The sequence below is a fragment of the Podarcis liolepis genome (assembly GCF_965112155.1).
Source record: "Podarcis liolepis genome assembly, chromosome: 10".
NCBI lineage: Eukaryota > Metazoa > Chordata > Lepidosauria > Squamata > Lacertidae > Podarcis > Podarcis liolepis.
The window spans coordinates 73989660-74009219 of NC_139562.1; the positions used below are offsets into that span (position 1 = coordinate 73989660).

At 40.1% G+C, this 19560-nt stretch overlaps 1 protein-coding gene across 12 annotated transcripts in view; it reads left to right on the plus strand.

Annotated features, from left to right (window-relative positions):
- The window catches only part of UPF2 (UPF2 regulator of nonsense mediated mRNA decay), a gene marked incomplete at its 3' end in the record, with an annotated part of 54169 nt that overhangs the window by 13687 nt on the left and 20922 nt on the right, over positions 1-19560 (plus strand). For 7 of the 12 annotated variants that reach the window (XM_083464140.1, XM_083464142.1, XM_083464143.1 and 4 more), the window contains exons 4-11: positions 7616-7776; positions 8074-8271; positions 8647-8796; positions 13715-13818; positions 14473-14558; positions 15219-15327; positions 18433-18546; positions 18908-19024. In XM_083464140.1, the coding sequence (XP_083320266.1) occupies positions 7616-7776; positions 8074-8271; positions 8647-8796; positions 13715-13818; positions 14473-14558; positions 15219-15327; positions 18433-18546; positions 18908-19024 (1039 nt within the window). Of the gene's footprint in view, positions 1-7615; positions 7777-8073; positions 8272-8646; positions 8797-11016; positions 11080-13714; positions 13819-14472; positions 14559-15218; positions 15328-18432; positions 18547-18907; positions 19025-19560 lie in introns of all 12 variants that reach the window. The other 5 variants (XM_083464135.1, XM_083464139.1, XM_083464144.1 and 2 more) reach the window with 1 other exon arrangement.

The following is a 19560-nucleotide window of genomic DNA, read 5'->3' on the forward strand; positions in this document are numbered from 1 at the left end:
TTGACAGATAGTTAAAAGAAGAGAAACGTAGTTTCCATTGTTTCCTTTCGTTTTTTAAAAAACAAATATGGACAAAGTATCAAAAAAGAAACTTTGTTGCTATTGCTTTCAAGAAAAAGAACAACTAGAAGCTTTTCCCCCTAGTGGGGAACTGTGAAATTGTAACTAAATCCTGGGAATTCCTGGGAACTGCCAGCTGTCACTGATTACACTGTGGGAAAGGATTCGGTGACCTTGCAGAACAATGTCTTCAGAAGCACTGCTGGGTGCTTTCTGCAAAATAAATGTCCTATTAGATCAGTTAAGTCAAAAGATGGACCTTATGATTGATGCGACCAGATCCTTTGAGCAGGTTGTCGGAAACTATAGGGAGCCCACTCAGGAACTAAAACAGGAGCGTGCCATGACAGAACAACTGAGAGAAGAGGATTTTGTTGAATCTAGGGCGCCAGAGATGGAGGGAGCTGCGACCCAGCAGGATTACAAACTTTTGGACTTAGTAAATGAACTTGGAAAAAATCAGACTTGGAAAGGAAAAATCTGGTTTGGTTTGGAAATGGAGGGCTGGATAGATCTCCCCACCACCACAGGGAGATTTGGACTTTTCAAGTCTGGAAAGGGTTCGTCAGATGTCTGGAGGTGTGTGGGCCCCTAACTTTGAAGGGAATCTGGAATATGCTTGTAAATTTTACATCGAGTTTGGATTGGACTATGGAAAAGCTATTGTTTTCTTGAAGAAGGTCAAAAACACTATTAAGCTGGAGTTCTCACGAATAAAAGGGAAATATAAAGAAGAGCTATGGAAGGGACATGGAAGTGTCTTAAGAGCCTCGGATATAAGGTTGCCAGGTTAATGTGCTAGATTAACAGGACAAAAAGGACTGACAAACCCGGGACCAGGAGAAAAGGACGTTGGATGAAGACTGGACTCTTTTCTTTTTATTTTTATTATTAGGACTGTTTTATAAAATTGATGAATGTTAGCAAAATGTTGAATGGAAATTATTTGGCTCTTATAAAAATGTTATAATTAGGCAAGAAGACTAGGGTTTAGGAGAAGTTGATAAAAAATTAAGATTTAAGTTTTAAACCTTAAGGTTTTTTTTTAAAGATAATATGATGTCAGATTAAGGTAATGTTATGATAGAATACTATGAATTATGGAAAGGATTTGCTGTTACTGTTATAAAACAAGATACAGGAAAAGGGAGGAGGAGGAGGTCAAGGAAAAGGTATTGAAAGTAGAGAATTTGAAAATGATGGTTTCTTTTTTACTTTTTACTTTTATCTTTTTCTTTTATTTGTATAAAATCTTTTTAAAAAATCATTTTTTCAATAAATATCACTTTAAAAAAAATGAAGCAGAGGCAGAGCTTTGATGTCTAGCTACCAATATCCAGTGTTCACCCCTTGTGTTCATCCCTTGCTTGCTTTCCTTCCATTCTGGGTCTAAAAAGAATAGAATTGTGAATGTTTAATCACCTGCGTGAATAACCGTACATTTGCATATTACTATTATTTATTATATTTGTTAGTCAGTTTTCTTACCAAGTATTTCAAGCAACTTACATAAAAATCAGTTAAAATCCTAAAGACACAATATATTGTATTTTTTCTGTGTATAACACAACCCCATGTATATATTTTTTCTGGGTATAACATGACCCCTTTTGTAAGTTCACTGAGATGTTGAGAACTGGTGCTGTAACTCACCACGTATTGGAACTCACTACGTACTCTTTTAGGCCAGGAAGAGCAGGCAAGCAGTCTCCTCGCTGATGTTCCCTGCTACCGTTGTGGCTTCAGCTCTTGCTTACTCACTGTATTTACTTGTGTATAAGACAACCCCCAATTTATCACTAAAAAAATTCAGGGAAAAAATGTCATCTTATACATGGGAAAATACAGTACGTAAAAAGAGTAAATACACAACTAAATAAAAAAGCATATCTGCAGGTCCTACCCACTAAAAGAGGCAATACCACTCTTAAAAGTTAAGGGCCAAAAGTCTGGGGGGAAAGAAAATTCTTTGCCTGGCACCTAAACCTGATTACAGATGGCACCAGGTGCCCTAGGGAGAGCATTCCACAAGCAATAGACCACTCCTGAAAAGGCCTGTTCTCATGTCCTCTCCCTCTGAACCTCCTATGGAGGGGGACACAAAGAAGGGTGATGACCACAGGATCCAGGTTGGTTCATGTGGGGAAAAGTGGTCCTTGAAGTAATGGGGTCTTGAGCCACATAAGGCTTTATAGGTCAAAATCAGCTAGTGCAGTCCTGCCAGTATGGGTTTTATATATTCTGACTATCATATGCCAGTCAGCAGTCTGGCTGTCAAATTCTGGTAATGTGAGATGGGCTGCTTCAAGTTTTGGGGGCACTGTTAAAGGATATCACATTGCCACCTGTTTAGTTTCTTCTCATATTTTCCATCACTTTTGTGTTAGATTTGAATTTTCTTTTGTAAGCACTTTCTAATGACTTGCTATATGGTCAGATATGTTTGCTAATGTGCTCTTTGGCAATGACACCTGTAATAATTGCTCTGAGCTTAGAGCCCCTTTGGGTGCATTCAGGTTTTTGGAAATATTTAAATGAACCCTGAATTGTGGCACTCACTCACAAAATGCTTGTGTACTTTGCCCATTCTTGTCTGGCTGCTCATCTTTAAATTTAGAACCAATGGTGCTTTGAGTACATCTAAAAGAGGCCTGTTGAGATTGTTCATAGTACATTACAGTGGTACCTTGGGATGCGAACAGCATCCGTTCCGCAGCCCCATTCGCATCCTGAACGGAATGTAAGATGCAACAGCGCGCGTGCACGGGTCGCGTTTCGCCACTTCCGTGCATGCACGTGACGTCATTTTGACTGCGCATGCGGGAGCAGCGAAACCCAGAAGTAACGTGCTCGGTTACTTCCGGGTCGCCTCGGAGCGCAACCCGAAAATACTTATCCTGAAGCATATTTATTCCGAGGTATGACTATACTGTATTATTCTTTTTCGTATTGTGACTTCTCACTGTGCAAAAATGCTATTTTTTCCCTCTAGCACACTTAAAGAAAACATCCCTGTCCAAAATGGCTTTATTTAAAAGTGAATAATCCCCTACATGTGCCTTGGTCTCCTTAGTGAAAGGGAGGGATAGTAATGTAATTGATTCTCAGCTGATTAACACCTACCAATCAGATGACTTATTCCCTTGTTCTGATTATCAGGAGATGATGTTATTCCTTGATCCTGCTCCAATCCTCTTAATTCATCCAAGTACAGTGGTACCTCGGGTTAAGTACTTAATTCGTTCCGGAGGTCTGTTCTTAACCTGAAACTGTTCTTAACCTGAAGCACCACTTTAGCTAATGGGGCCTCCCGCTGCCGCCGTGCGATTTCTGTTCTCATCCTGAAGCAAAGTTCTTAACCTGAGGTACTATTTCTGGGTTAGCGGTGTCTGTAACCTGAGGTACCACTGTACAACACTTCCAATCTTAATCCTTTATTTTAACAGCCACTGGTGTGATGACATTCGTTCGTATTTAGCTATTCCATATTCATTAAGTTTGCAAGCAGTTTATATCCTGTACCTTTCTGTGAAATATTTGTTTGCATTTGTCCTTCCCTTCATGTTGTAATCAATCAATCAATCATCTTCAGCATCCTCTCCACCCCCAAGGGCTGAATTCTCATTACGCCACAGCCTTATGCCATCTTGCCTTTTCAAACTAAAAGTGAACTGGCATCTGACCATGGCTCCAGGCAGACTTCCAACATTTTCTTCTTTCAACCTTTCTAATCTACTAACAAGCTGGTGTCTCACCAAAACCATAATAAATCAAAGTTAGAGCCCCTTTAGAAGGTAATTCCACCAATCCTCACAACATTTTCACACAGTCTATTCATTCAAATAATCCATAAAAAAATTATGAAGTTCTTGTTAATTCCCTCTTGCATTCCATTAACAGTTCTAATTAGTGGTTTTTTTCTGGGGGAAAGCGAGGGTGCGCATACCCCTAAACATTTTGTGAATCTAAGTTTGGCCTCATTGAGGGGCAGTATTTCAATATGAGTAGAAAAAGGAGAGTACCCCTAAACATTTTTTTAAAGAAAAAAGTACTGGTTGTAACCCATTGATAATTATATTCCATTAGTAATTCTTCTTCAGTGAAGATTTGCCGAATCATAAAACAACAAATACAATGTAGAGAACAAAGGCTCCCCTTCACTTACATTCCAATCCAATTACGGCCAAAATCCTCTCCAGCTCAAAACCGTGGCGGATTCATTTAGAAGGTTATCTTGTCTCCTTCATCCAGAACACACCTGTTTCTTTAGTCCAAATTCAAATCCATCTTAAGAGAACGGAAGGACCTCTGCTCATGGTGACCGTGTTGGAGAGTTTCCAATATGTGAAGTGCTATGCACTCAGCGTCCCTGCCCCCGCATTCCGTTGGGACGAGAGGCAGATATCGGATGATCTGCAAGTGAGAGCTCACCCCCTGACGGGGGGGGGGGCTTGCAAGGATAATTACTCTCAAATTATCCTTAATTGGTTGCACGGCCGGTGTCCACTATTGTGGGAGCCCCTGTTCACTCTGGCGGAAATTGCTGGAAGTCCAGGTTTGATCCCTTCATCTCCGTTTGCATCCATGCACTCAGTCATCAAATTCATGCTGCCATCGTTCAATATTAGCTGCCTGCCTGCCACATTTTGCGACTGGCAACCAACTTTTTGTGACTGGCTGGAGATGTCCAAGTGCCACCCTTGCCACCTAGCATCGGCAAGATAGGAAAACATTCATCTTTTGCTGCTGAGCTACTTTTCTAGAACACCTGATTTGCTTGGCAGCAAAATAAAATATTTTATTTATTTTTGCTGCTGCACTGCTGGCTGAATCAGGTGTTTTGCGAAGTAGCGTGGCAGCGAAAGACATAGCTAACCTACAGATCACCTGATTCTCCCGGCGGCTTTTTGTTTTGTTTTGTTTTGCCGGGTTGCCTGATCTGGTAGCGTTGCAGCAAAATAATAATAGTAATAAACATAAAAAGGTGCCTAGACATTTTGTTTTGGTGCCCACAATCTAGGTTCCAGGAGCCACATGGCTCCTAGCTTTCATATCCCAGTTTCTAACACTGCTGATTTCCCTCCTAATTCACTAGCCTCTGTTTGAACAGCTTGCTTGCTTGTTTATTAAATTTGAATGCCACTTTTCATCCAAAGATCCCAGGATGGTTCGCAGCATAAAAATGCAAGATAGAAACACAAAATACATAATAAAAACAATAAGAACAAACCAAACTAATAACCTTCCCCCCCCCCAAAAAAAACCCACACATATAAAATAATATAGGATGTTAATCGGCTTAAGGCCTGGTTGAAGAGTAACCTTTTTGCCTGGTGCCTAAAGGTATATAATGAAGGCTCCAGATGCACCTCCTAGGGGAGAGTTTTACCCATTGTACCTTGCTGCCTCCTCCTGGAATTCCTTCCTAAAACCTCTTTGGTGTCACCACCCTTCAAAATCTGCCTCTCTTGTGAAGCCCTTAGTTTAAACTTCATTATTCAGCATGAATATGTAGTTATATGTATGTAACTGGACTTGACACTCAATATGCCAGCAAGTTTGGAAAACTCAGCAGTGGCCAGAGGCTTGGAGAAGATCAGTCTACATCCCAATCCCAAAGAAGGGCAGTGCCAAAGAATGCTCCAACTACCGCACAATTGCACTCATTTCACACGCTAGCAAGGTTGTGCCTAAAATTCTACAAGGTAGGCTCAAGCAGTATGTGGACCGAGAACTCCCAGAAGTGCAAGCTGGATTTAGAAGAGGCAGAGGAACCAGAGACCAAATTGCAAACATGCGCTGGATTATGGAGAAAGCTAGAGTTCCAGAAAGACATCTACTTCTGCTTCATTGACTATGCAAAAGCCTTTGACTGTGTCGACCACAGCAAATTATGACAAGTTCTTAAAGAAATGGGAGTGCCTGATCACTTCATCTGTCTCCTGAGAAATCTATGTGGGACAAGAAGCTACAGTTAGAACTGGATATGGAACAACTGATTGGTTCAAAATTGGGAAAGGAGTACGACAAGGCTATATATAGTCTCCCTGCTTTAACTTATATGCAGAATTCATCATGCGAAAGGCTGGGCTGGATGAATCCCTAGCCGGAATTAAGATTGCTGGAAGAAATATCAACAACCTCAGATATGCAGATGACACAACCTTGATGGCAGAAAGTGAGGAGGAATTAAAGAACCTTTTATTGAGGGTGAAAGAGGAGAGCGCAAAATATGGTCTGAAGCTCAACATCAAAAAAACGAAGATCATGGCCACTGGTCCCATCACCTCCTGGCAAATAGAAGGGGAAGAAATGGAGGCAGTGAGAGATTTTACTTCCTTGGGCTCCATGATCACAGCAGATGGTGACAGCAGCCACAAAATTAAAAGACACCTGCTTCTTGGGAGAAAGGCAATGGCAAACCTAGATAGCATCTTAAAAAGCAGAGACATCACCTTGCCAACAAAGGTCCGTATAGTAAAAGCTATGGTTTTCCCAGTAGTGATGTATGGAAGTGAGAGCTGGACCATAAAGAAGGCTGATTGCCGAAGAATTGATGCTTTTGAATTCTGGTGCTGGAGGAGACTCTTGAGAGTCCCATGGACTGCAAGAAGAACAAACCTCTCCATTCTTAAGGAAATCAGTCCTGAGTGCTCACTGGAAGGACAGATTGTGAAGCTGAGGCTCCAATACTTTGACCACCTCATGAGAAGAGAAGACTCCCTGGAAAAGACCCTGATGTTGGGAAAGATGGAGGGCACAAGGAGAAGGGGACGACAGAGGCCGAGATGGTGGGACAGTGTTCTCGAAGCTACCAGCATGAGTTTGACCAAACTGCGGGAGGCAGTGGAAGACAGGAGTGCCTGGCGTGCTCTGGTCCATGAGGTCACGAAGAGGTGGACACGACTAAACAACAACAATAACAATAACAACAACTGGACTTGATCACATCCATTCCTTTTCTTCCCCATGTCTCCCTCCTATTATTTGTCCCATTATTGAAATTTGTATTTCAGCCTCCAGGGTTCTAGCTATGCTTGCATAACTTTTAAGTACAATCATTGTTTTGGCCAAAATATGGGGTATAATTTGAAAATAAAAGCGAATCAATACTATAAGTAGTAATAGCTATGAGAAAGTGAAGAATGCGAATTTATTTTATTTCAAAGGTGTTGATAATTATTTTTGGAGCAGTTTACAAATAGGTTGCTGCTGAAAACGTATGGCTTCAAAGAAAACATTTTTTGCTCTTACTGATCATATACTGATCTTTTTCTTTAAAGATTGCAAAGGAGCTTTATCCTCCCTTTTTATGGGCTCAGTAATACGATTTTTAATAGTCAAATATTTGTTGATGTTGAATATTCTTAATGGATTTTAACTCTGGATTATTCTAAGAAGAATTAAAATCTAGAGTTACAATTGTTTGTTCATATTTGGAATCATAGAATCATAGAATCATAGAGTTGGAATAGACCACAAGGGCCATCGAGTCCAACCCCCTGCCAAGCAGGAAACAGCATCATTGCTCTTTTTTCTTGGTTTATATTTCTAGGCGTATTCTGCACTCTAAAGGAGAGTTGAGCGAAGATCGGCATAAGCAGTATGAAGAATTTGCTATGTCCTATCAAAAGTTGTTGGCAAACTCCCAGTCTTTAGCTGATCTCCTGGATGAAAATATGCCTGATCTCCCACAGGATAAACCAGTGCCTGAAGGTATGGAATTTCCTAGTTCAGAAGGCAAACTTTTTAGTTCTGATGGAAACACAAAAGCATATTAATAGCTATTCTTCCCCCCCCCTTTTTTTTTGATAATGAAAACAAAGCAAAGTGAGCAACTTCTTGTGATCATTTTGTTGCTTTCTTCCTAGTATTGCTTCTTGGTGTGTCTGTTCTTTACTTTGCAAACCCCACTGATTTCATCCTCGTGTATATTAGAAGGAATTATGTGACAAATTGATACAGATACTGAAATCTGCTGTAATACATAACATTCTGCTTTTTATATTCCAGAACATGGGCCTGGCATTGACATTTTTACCCCAGGCAAACCTGGTGAATATGATTTGGAGGGGGGCATCTGGGAGGATGAAGATGCTCGAAACTTCTATGAGAACCTAATTGACTTAAAAGCATTTGTGCCGGCTATTTTGTTCAAGGATAACGAAAAATGTTCCCAGATTAAGGACTCTGGTAAAGATGATTCTAGAGGTACATTTTTAATTTTTTTGCAACATTGTTTTAGAAGTTGCGATAGAGAGGGTAGTAGCATTTTATCCTGATCCATGTATATGCTAGCTCTGCAGCACAAGTGTATCTTCTTAACAAATTGCACTTTGCTATTATGATACCTATGCCTACTGAGAAATCACATGAAAACTTTATTTTCTTGGAGGAGTAAGAACAGTGCTTAAAACTTATTGAAAAATGAAGCTGTTCTAAGAGGCAGTTTAAGTGTCAGTGATTAAAGAGACACTCGCTCTCTGTATTATATTTTCTTCAGAAACTGTAAACTATGAACATGGAGGGTCAAGGGGACAGGTAAAAATTGGGAAAAGTATGTACATCTTACTATTTTTAAAACAGAGTTAAAAGAAACTAAGGAAAACAAAGATGTGTCTGGTACTGATGATCTGGATTTGGACCTGGAGAATCTGGACATTAACGATGATGCTCTTGAATTAGACTGTGGTGATGAAGCAGAAGATCTCACAAAAAAGCTTCTTGATGAACAAGGTAAAAATAATATGGAGAGGTATATTTTTGTCTTTATTAGTTTTCCTAAATTGAATTTATTACCAAGCCAATCTATAGCAATGCGTATAATTTTTTTCACGGTATTGACAAAACTGTGGATACGCTACTTCATTTTGGAAGCATTTGCAATTGTGCACAATAGTACTTTCATCCACTCTGTTACATGACCTCTTTTTAGTGTTTCCACGACCAAAGATGCTTCTGTGCCTCAGCCAGGGAATTGCTTTCAGTGAACTAATCTTCATTACTACTAGGGCATGCTGTCAGTAATACTTGTTCCCTGTAATTTGATATCATTGCCTGTCAGCAGAAAAATTGCTCCTTGGCAAGGGATCATTAGTAATGCCACGGGAGCATGTTCTTAGTGGGATGCGGGTGGCGCTGTGGGTAAAACCTCAGCGCCTAGGACTTGCTGACCGCATGGTCGGTGGTTCGAATCCCCGCGGCGGAGTGAGCTCCCGTCTTTCGGTCCCAGCTCCTGCCCACCTAGCAGTTCGAAAGCACTCCTAAGTGCAAGTAGATAAATGGGTACCGCTTTATAGCGGGAAGGTAAACAGCGTTTCCGTGTGCTGCGGTGGTGCTGGCTCGCCAGTTGCAGCTTCGTCACGCTGGCCACGTGACCTGGAAGTGTCTTCAGACAGCGCTGGCCCCCGGCCTCTTAAGTGAGATGGGCGCACAACCCTAGAGTCGGACATGACTGGTCCGCACGGGCAGGGGTACCTTTACCTTTTAGCATGTTCTGCTTCCTTACGCAACCCAGCGGTGGCATACCTAGATGTGGTAAACAGCTGTTGAAACTGGTGCAGGCTATTTTCTATATTATTGAATTGATGTGAGATTTTTCACTGAGAAGCATGGGAAATTTTGTTTCTAAACACAGTGAGGTAATGATTCAGCTGTTCAAAACAATATATCTTCTTGATGTAGAAAGCAATAAGATTTTGTTTGATCTTATCAAAGTGTTACCACATTTCCCCATTAGGATAGCCATATGCATGGCTTTTTATTAACATCCAGTTAGCATGGGACAGTAAACCAAACATGGCTAAGTATGGACGTACAAGTGTGCAGGTACTCAAAACAGAAATCCTGTCCACTTTGCTCCTCCCCTGCTCCTCCTCCTGCTGCTGCTGCTGCCGCCATGCTTTCGGTCACTCCAGACAAACCACAAACTGCAGCCAAGGTTTCTTTTTGGATTACCAGTCTTGGTTTGTCTAAAGTGAAACCAACATCAAGCCTGGGTTCAGATGTACTGTTAAGCCAAGCCATGGCTTAGCTCCTGGTAACAGCAGCAGAAGGACCAGGGGAGGAATAAAGGGTCTGGGATTTCTTCTGTGAGTACCTGCATGCTTCTGTGTCCATGCTTAGCCATGCTTTGGGTCAGTGCTACTTGTGAACCAAGCCATCTTACTATAGAGAAAGCCTTTTTGGATTAAGTGAATTCCAGTTCCAGTTTTGCTGTCAAAAGTTGTTTTCCTGAAATAGTTCTCTGCTAGCTATAGCCTCGTTTTCCAGGGTAAATGGCAATTGTTGAGGAACTTAATCATGTTTGGAGGATAGTATTCACAAACTTGCTGCCTAGCCTTGCACAAGTCACATTCTCTTAACTTTAGTTCTCCTGTGTATGGAATATGAATTATATAGTGACCTACCTTGCAAGGCTGTTAGGGTGAATGAGATTGGTTGTGAGGCACTTCGTGTGGTTAAAAGTGTAATGACATCTGTGTATGAGTGAGAGAAAGCAGATGAGGGGCAGGGAGAGAACAATAATTCAATTCCGTTCATTGAATTCTCTCCCAAATTGTAAACTAATACTAAAAATCTACTAAATTGTGTGGATATTTGACCTGCTGATAATATGTGGTGGTTGTCTTTAAATAAGAAGCAACCCATTGCTTTGAACACTTCTCAGGCTGGCTTAAGATTCAAATTTTAGGATATTCATCTCAGCACTGTTTATTTTTCACATAGTTTATTGGTGATAGTTAGATTAGAATATTAATATGCTTTATACCCCAATATACTTTAAATAAAAACCCTGATTGCAAACTATTAATATGGAAAGTAACATGAACTTGGGGAGGGAACATCTACATAAAGGAAGAGGAAATTATTTCTTTCATAATAAAGATTTGCTTCTGTGTCATGTTTTGTTATGGGTGTGTTTAAATTTTTTTGTTCTATTTTTAATATGATTAGGCAAGAAACAGGGAGCAGATAGCACCGGAGCTGAAAATAGTGACGGAAAGCAAGCTGCACGAAGTGAGTTTATAGGTGGTGCCTAAGGAGAAGAAGCCGCTTAAAGCAGATAAGCTTATAGGGGGTAGGGAGCAGATAGAAGTTCTAGGCAGAGTGACTCATGCCAAATTATCTGTAACTAGAGCCGTTTTAGATAAGTGCGGTGTCAGGCTTCTATATGGGAGCAAAACAAAATACTTAAAATGGTTAAGAAAAATGGTTCAGATCCTGCTGATAATCAAATTAACTTAGGGGTGAACTTGAAATACTAGTTCCTGTAGGTAGCCAATGATGATTTTGTGTTCTGGCTGCCAATTTGAACACATTCCTCTTGGAAAGCACCTAGAAGTTAATGTAAAGCTTAAGTGAAAACAGAAGGAAATTTTCCAGTGAGGACTGAGACAAACCTCACCCAAATGTAAATTGTGTTTTTGGTCACACCAACTAACTTGCCACATAAAAGGTAAACTTTTTAGACTCACCACATTTATCAGAAATGAAAACCTTACTTTTTAAAAGATTGCTTATGAATCTTGAGTTCAGAAACCCAACCAGGGTCACTAAAAATCCAGAGAGGGTAAAGATTTTCTTCTAAGACAATGAAATACCATATTTCACTGCATACTAGTTGCCACCACATAATAGTTGCACCACCCTTTTTTGGACTCCGAAAATGGTCCCAGAGCATTCCCCGCATAATGGTTGCAGGGTAACTTCTAAAGCCTCAAGCCGCCCCTGCCCCGGCTTCCCTCCCACCTCGCCATCTCAGCCATGAGCTCCTAGGGGGAGCGGAGCAGGCGTGAATGTTTCTCCCCATTCTCCTGCTGCTGCTTTTTTATCACTGTTTCAGCGGGAATTGATGCTGGGGACAACTGGGCCACGTGGGCTGAGGGGAGATGGTGGCGGCCCCCAGCAGGCCTGGCCACAGCTGCTGCCGTCGCCCCTCGTTTGCTGTTCCTATGGCATTCCTTACGAAACTTCCTGTCCGAATTTGAATGGCTGTTCCACTCTTGCAATGCAAAGTATAGGGCAGTTTTGTTCACTGTACAGATTCTGATAGATGAGTGACGCTGCTGCATCTCAGTAGGCTGGACAAGAGAACATATGCACAAGGGAGGCTTCATTTTTACTGAAAGGTACACTAGTGTCTTTCCGTTTTCTCTCCCCATGGTCCCAATAACAACAGTGACTTTGTCTCTGGCTCTCCCTCGCTCTCTCTGCGCTGCCAGCCCGGCTCCTCCGATCCACCTGCTGTTGTCCCCACTTTATTCCTTGCATAATGGTCGCACTTTCGTATTTCCCCATGTAATAGTCGCACCCCCCTTTTTGAAAGGAAAAATCAGCACAAAAAATGTGACCATTACGCGCTGAAATGCGGTTTCAGCAATGGTTCAGATAACGTGTGAGGGTAATCTGGTTTTTAAAATGGCTAATTTAGCTTATTATAGAAAACATTTTTAAAACATTGCAACCACTGTAAGTTCAATACGATGCAGGCAGCAAGACCTCTCCCCTCCCCTGAGTCAAGACAGGATTGGGGGAGGCAGGTTGGGTGATGACTTATTTTGCCTGTCTATTAAAGCAAACCAAAATTTGTGGGCCCCTCTTCGTATCACATAAAGTTTGAAGGGGCAACTCTTTGTTTCAGTGTCTGCCTTTAAAACTCCTAAATGCTTTTTAAAAATGCGGCCTAAATGCTGAAATAGTTCTACACATTAGTTAATTATCCATCTTCCTTACCTGTGAGACCTGTTTGCAGTCCAATCCATAGTGTATATAGTCTGACTAGGCGACATTAGTTTTCATAACAATAGGAGAAGTGTTGTGGATGAGCATGTAAGATCTGTCTGTATTAGATAGTATTTAGGTAATGGGAACCAAGTTTCTTTAAAAAATATATGCGCTGTCTGGAGGTGAGAGAATTGACTGTGGCTTAAACCTACTGAGAGTACAAATCGTTGCTCTAGGAAAGGAGACTGATTTCTGAATTCTCTGTAATCTAATCCTTTGCTATTGGAAAGTATAATGAAACAAGAGACTGGGAGCCACATAGAAAGCCTAGGCGGGCAACCCCTGCTGTAGAGGGTTGGTAATTGGGTTCATGGAAGAATCTTTCCCTTGGTGTTTAAAAGGCCACTTTCAATTTCAAACCTGAAACCAGAAACGGGTGGTGATATCAAAGCTTCCCAGGACTGGAACTCTGAGGAATCCACAAACCTAGATGCAAATGGGACTTTGGTTCCAAAAAAGTCTCTGTTGTCATTCTCAGTTCTACTAGGAGAGGACAAATATAGATCTCTTTGGTCTTCATAGGTTAGTTCTTCTTGCCTACTCATGCCTCTTGTATGTGTCCTTCTTTGCTGTTGCTAATGAAAGTAGCACTGAACTTTGCTGTCTCTTCTATGTGCATTTCAAATCTACTTTGCCCCATTTCTATTTTATCTTTCCCTTCAAAGATGTTACTAGGGAATGGCCTATAGGGATTGACCATTTTTCTTATGTTTATTTCCTCATTGAAAAAGTGTGATTCACTTCCCTAAGGTGAGTGATTATATAGGACTTGCAAGCATACTTGAAAAGTTAATGTATCATTACTACAGTGTGTGAGAGCTTTTGGTTTCTCTCATTTGTTTATTGGTGTTTTTTTTTTAATGGCTAGAACAAGAAGATGAAGAAGCCAGTACCGGGTCACATTTGAAGCTTATAGTAGATGCTTTTCTTCAGCAGCTCCCAAACTGTGTAAATAGAGACCTAATAGACAAGGTACAGTAAACTTGTAGTGTTTCTCCTTTATATCCATAAGTTGGTTATTGGATGTTGATATAATCTGTTAGATAGTTTTACTGTTATATGCCACTCTTACACCCACTGTTAATATGGTACTGCAAATATACAGCATAGCAGAAATTCGGTGAATGTTGGCGGTAACAATCCCAAATAAATTTTGTAAAAAATGTCCTAAAATTTGAGAGAGATTGGTGAACACTGCTAGCCATATACTTCAGTTTGTCAGCATTTCTTTCTTGGACTTAAACCAGTGAATTGTGTACCAATTAGCTCAGGTGCTCATAAATTGACCTGGATATTTGCCAGCAGTTACAGTTCTAATCTACAGAGCAGACACATTCTGACGTGGCTGTGGCTTTATTGGCAAATAACTGTGTATATAGACTATTCAAAAGCAATATTCTATCCTTCCAAGTGAACTGTGATTGACTTAATTAAAAAATGGTTGGACCACCAGAAGTCAAATGAAATGACATAACAGATGTGATCTTGCCCAGGGACTGCCAATTGGCCTTCTTAAGGATGAAAGAAACTATTGTTTCCCATGTGTAGAAGAGTATGTGACACTCTTTCTTTTCACCTTTTAAATAATCTGTGTATTGTCAGATTTAAGTGCCTTTCTTCTTGCAGGCAGCAATGGATTTTTGCATGAACATGAATACAAAAGCAAATAGGCGGAAGTTGGTTCGTGCTCTCTTCATAGTTCCTCGTCAAAGGTAAGTGTTGATGTAAATGTCATATTAATGGTCATGGCAGAGATACCTTAAGTAACAGGGACAGCAAACAATGGTTTAAGCTGAAATGACCTCCCAAAGCAACAGGAGCATGGTAAACAAACACACGTAGATGCCTAATTAGTTCCCAAAAATATGTCATATCTAATACAAACAGATGCCACTGTTTAGTCATTAATTAACCCTAGCAAGAATAAAAGGCTTTCAAACATCATCTTCCAACAGGTAACTGGATTAAATATTGTCACATTTCATCCCTCCCTTATGAGAGTTTCATACCCCACCCTAGACAAATGTGGATTTTATGAAGTTAAATAGGCAGTGTTTGTGGACTCTATGAAGTTAAATAGGCAATGGACTCTAGAAATGGCATTTCAATAGTGGCATTTGAATATTTTCAGAACAGGTGAGCAGATGTGACTCTATTCATTTCTTTTCCACCCTCATGCATGTAGTTCTGTATAGTCAAAGAAATATGAACAACATCTGTAGGTAAAAAAAAAAGATATTCCTTCCAAGAAGGTAGCTGAATGTACATGTATAAATATATCAGAAGTACACTTACAAAACAGAACAGTTAGAACTTTAATATTTTTTTATATAAAATAATGCTATATTGCATGTGTAACCTTTTGTTTGCAGGCTGGATTTGCTACCATTTTATGCACGGCTGGTTGGCACATTACATCCTTGTATGTCTGATGTAGCAGAGGATCTCTGTTCCATGCTAAAAGGTGACTTCAGATTCCATGTAAGTTTCTATTTGTTTTGCATCTCACAGATTCATTTAGGAAATGTTTTAAAATACAACAGTGTGAAAAGTTAAAAGTAATAATGCTGACAGTGTCATAATGGAATATGATGGTGCTGTTTTATCGAGTAAGACTCAGTTTGTGAGAGTAAGTTTTCAAGGTATTACTCAATAAACTGATGTCTGACCAGCAATATGTATATTTGTGAACAGACATATAATAGTTGTACCTAACAAGAGAATGGGTTTTGTTATAGATGTTAATCTTCAGAATATCCTAAGACCGGATGTCTTTTGTTCTCTTCATCTAGTTCACCAGCTACGGCCTGAGCACTGTAGCCCATGCATTGGTAACCTTAAGGCTCGGTTACTGTAATGCTCTTTATGTGGGGCTGCCTTTGGGTCTGGTTTAGAAGCTCCAGCTGGTATAGAATGCTTCAGCCAGATTTCTAATGGGAGCTTTGAGAACATGTAACACAGTTCTTAAAACAGCTGCACTGGCTGCCAGTCTGCTACCAAGCCCAATTCAAAGTTCTTACATTGATTTACAAATCCCTGAACAACTTTGATCTAGGATACCCCAGGGACCACTTGAACAAGCAAGTCTCCCCCCTTTGAGCGGGAGTTGCGTTCCAGGTCATTGCATGCCTGTTCTGCCCCCTTCCGGGACTGAAAGTGACACACATGGTGGTGGTCGTGTGTCAATTGGACACATGCAAAATGATCACCGCCTGTATAGCAGCTTGATCACTGCAGGAGCTTCTTTGGTCATTCCCCAAGTTGGTGAGGCTTGTTTGACAACAACAAGAAAAAAAAAAATTCCTTCCAGTAGCACCTTAAAGACCAACTAAGTTAGTTCTTGGTATGAGCTTTCGTGTGCATGCACACTTCTTCAGATACACGAAAGCTCATACCAAGAACTAACTTAGTTGGTCTTTAAGGTGCTACTGGAAGGAATTTTTTTATTTTGACTATGGCAGACCAACACGGCTACCTATCTACTACTGGAACAACAAGAAATTGAGTCTTTAGTGTCATCAGGCCAGTCTGTGGAATACTCTGCCTATAGAGACTCAGCAAGGGCCTTTTGTGCCAGCTATTAACCTCTTGCTGAAAACTTTTCTGCCAGGCTGAAGCATCCCCCACAATAGTCTGTTGAAAGAATTGTAGAGTTGGAATGGGCTGTGAGAGCCATCTAGTCCTGCCCCCTGCAAATGCAGGAATCCTTTGTCCAATGTGGGGCTGGAACCCACAACCCTGTGTTTAAGAGTCTCATGCGTTACTGACTGAGCTGTTGATTTGAGCTGCTTTTAATTTATTTTTGCTTTTAATTTGTTTTTAACTTATTGCTATTTTATTATTTGGTTTCTTTGATTTGTTGTAAATCACTGTGATATATATTTATGATACAGTGATATATGTGTATATATTAGATATAGATATATGTGAGATTTCCATGAGGCAGTGTTTTTTACCTGTGGTCTGGAAACCTCCAGAGGTTCTCAGGAGCTCAGTGAAAATGCTACAGAGTTCTATGACGCGTGCACTGTATGCAGAAAATGCAACCTATCTGCTAGTTTAAATCTGGAAGTTTAAAATAGAAAAACCAGTTGCCTTTACAGCAGTTCATGTAACTGCAGTCCTCCGCTTCCAGCAAAGAGCTTCATTGGACCACGTCAACAAAGGAATTATGCAGCAGTTGCATTTCTAATCTGAAATATTCTCACGTATCCTCTCATGTGATACCCCAAAATTATGACACCTCAAACTGATACTAAAAAAAGAGAGATTTTGTTGAACAATGAATTCTTAGAAAACTCCAAGGATGATATATTTGAACAATTTAATAACATAAAAGTGTTGATGAATACAGAATGCTAAATCAAATCAATGAATGCCTCTGCTCTTTCGTGGTTTTGCAATTGTGCATTTTTGTATATCATAAAGCAGTCATTCTTCAAAAATATCCCCACCCCAAATAAACAGGTATGTAATAAAAATATAATTTGGCCAGAGAGAGTCATCTTTAATTTTTAGTGATTCACCTGGCCACTTCACTATAAGTTAAGAACTAACTTAAGAAATTAAAAGTCTTGAGGATGTTATTACTGTTATAAAGAGTACCAATATGATGATAACTCTACTGATTAAATCTGCAGGCCAATCTTTTAAAGATATTTGTCGCATTAACTTTTAGTACTAATGTGACTATTGGCTGGGACTCGGAGTACCAGGACCATCTCCTGGTGGTGCTTATTACCTATTTAAACAGCAAACTCCTGTGCCATATCTCAATCTGCTTTTGAAAGTCCACTTGATTTCTACTTAGCATAGAGAGCTACTGCTAATGAAGCACAAGCCCAATACTCCTGGGACCTGTGAAACTCGATGTATACTTCTTTGGATTCTGGCCATTGTGTTTCAATATCCCACCAATAAATTGGATTTAAAATTGGTTATTTTATGCAATCTTTCACCTGTTCATGAACAAAAAGGCCGGACTATTTGGGCCTTGGAAGTCCTGCATGCATAGAATCTGGCACCAAGAGGGAAATCTTGAGAATGTCATCTGTCACTCAGAAACATTTGGGAAGAATGGAGGAGCATAATTCCATAGTTCCTGATGCACATATATCCACATATCATTTGTTTGCCATCATTGTGAATTTTGAACCCATGTTTTTAGAAACGTCCAAATATTATTTATAGGACTCTTTCTTTGATTGTAATTCAGTTAACTCATTGAAATCCTCCAGAAAAAGAACTGAATATTTTAGCAACATCCCTGAAAATATTATACTGATTTTATTATTTGCATCCTAAATACATCCAGTGTCAATTTTTATACCAAAAAACACTGTTTTAATTTTATTTTTTAAAACTGCCTTAACTGAAGTAATAAAGCCAGATTTCAATTTAACAATTAAGGCTGTTCTCAAACCATTCTTCTGCTTCTCCTTGTACTGCACTCCCCCAGCCCCTTGTTGCACTCTGGCGAGTGTGCGCTCGCGCACATGAAAATAGACAGCTGCATATCTGTTGTGGGCAATAACATATTAATTCGTTGCACACTAAAAGTAAATCTTCCTGTATTCCTATGTTTAGGTGAGAAAGAAGGACCAGATCAACATTGAAACAAAGAATAAAACTGTGCGATTCATTGGTGAACTTACTAAGTTTAAAATGTTCTCCAAAAGTGACACTCTGCATTGCTTAAAGGTTGGTGCTCATGTACACTGAGGATCAGTTCACATCCCCTTTTTCTTTTATTTTCCTGGCATACTCAGAGGTTCTCTATACAAAGCTTGTGTCGTAATATACTTTTTATAATGGCAGAGGGAATAATTGGGTGTGATCGACAGTGGGTGTGGTTGTATTACCATTCAGTGTATATTATCTTTTAATGTATATTTTTAAGAATTGGAATTCCATCACTATAGATAAGATGTGATGAAGCTGTGCTGCCACTTTAAGAATTTCACATTTTACTTTAGCCCCGAACAAGGTTGATTTTGAGCCCACTCTGAATACTCTGATAAATTAGTATGAAAGGCATTCTAAATGTAATTTATTTCCACAGATGCTCTTGTCTGACTTCTCTCATCACCATATTGAAATGGCATGTACATTGTTGGAGACTTGTGGTCGATTCCTGTTCAGATCTCCAGAATCTCATTTGAGAACTAGTGTCCTTTTGGTAAGAATATTTTTTTTAGGGAGCTGTTTTTAAAACATAAACATAACAGCCTGCTGGGTGAGGCCAATGCCCATCTAGTCCAGTCTCCTGTTCTTCCTAAGTGGGCTAAGCACATGTGGTCCCTGAGCACGAGAGCACTCTCCCTCCTGCAGTTTCCAGCAGCTGGTGTCCAGAAGTGTTGCTGCTTCTGAGCATAGCCATCGTAGCTAGTAGCCAAGTTTGTGGCCATCACTGCCTCCTGTGGGAGCAAGTTCTGTAGTTAAGCCCTGTGCTGTGTGAACAAGCACTTTCTTTTAGCTGTTCTGAATCTTCCAACATTCAGCTTCATTGAATTTGTGAGAGGGAGAACAATGTTTTCTCTCCGTGCCATGCAAAAATTTATAAACTTCCACCATGTCACCTCTTATTCGTCTTTTCTCTAAACTAAAAAGTCCCCAAACACTTCTGCCTTTCCTCAAGTTGTTCTTTGACAACTCTTTCAAAGCCATAGTTACAATAAAATGTTCTAAGATATGATTCTAATGCTTAGCAGGTGG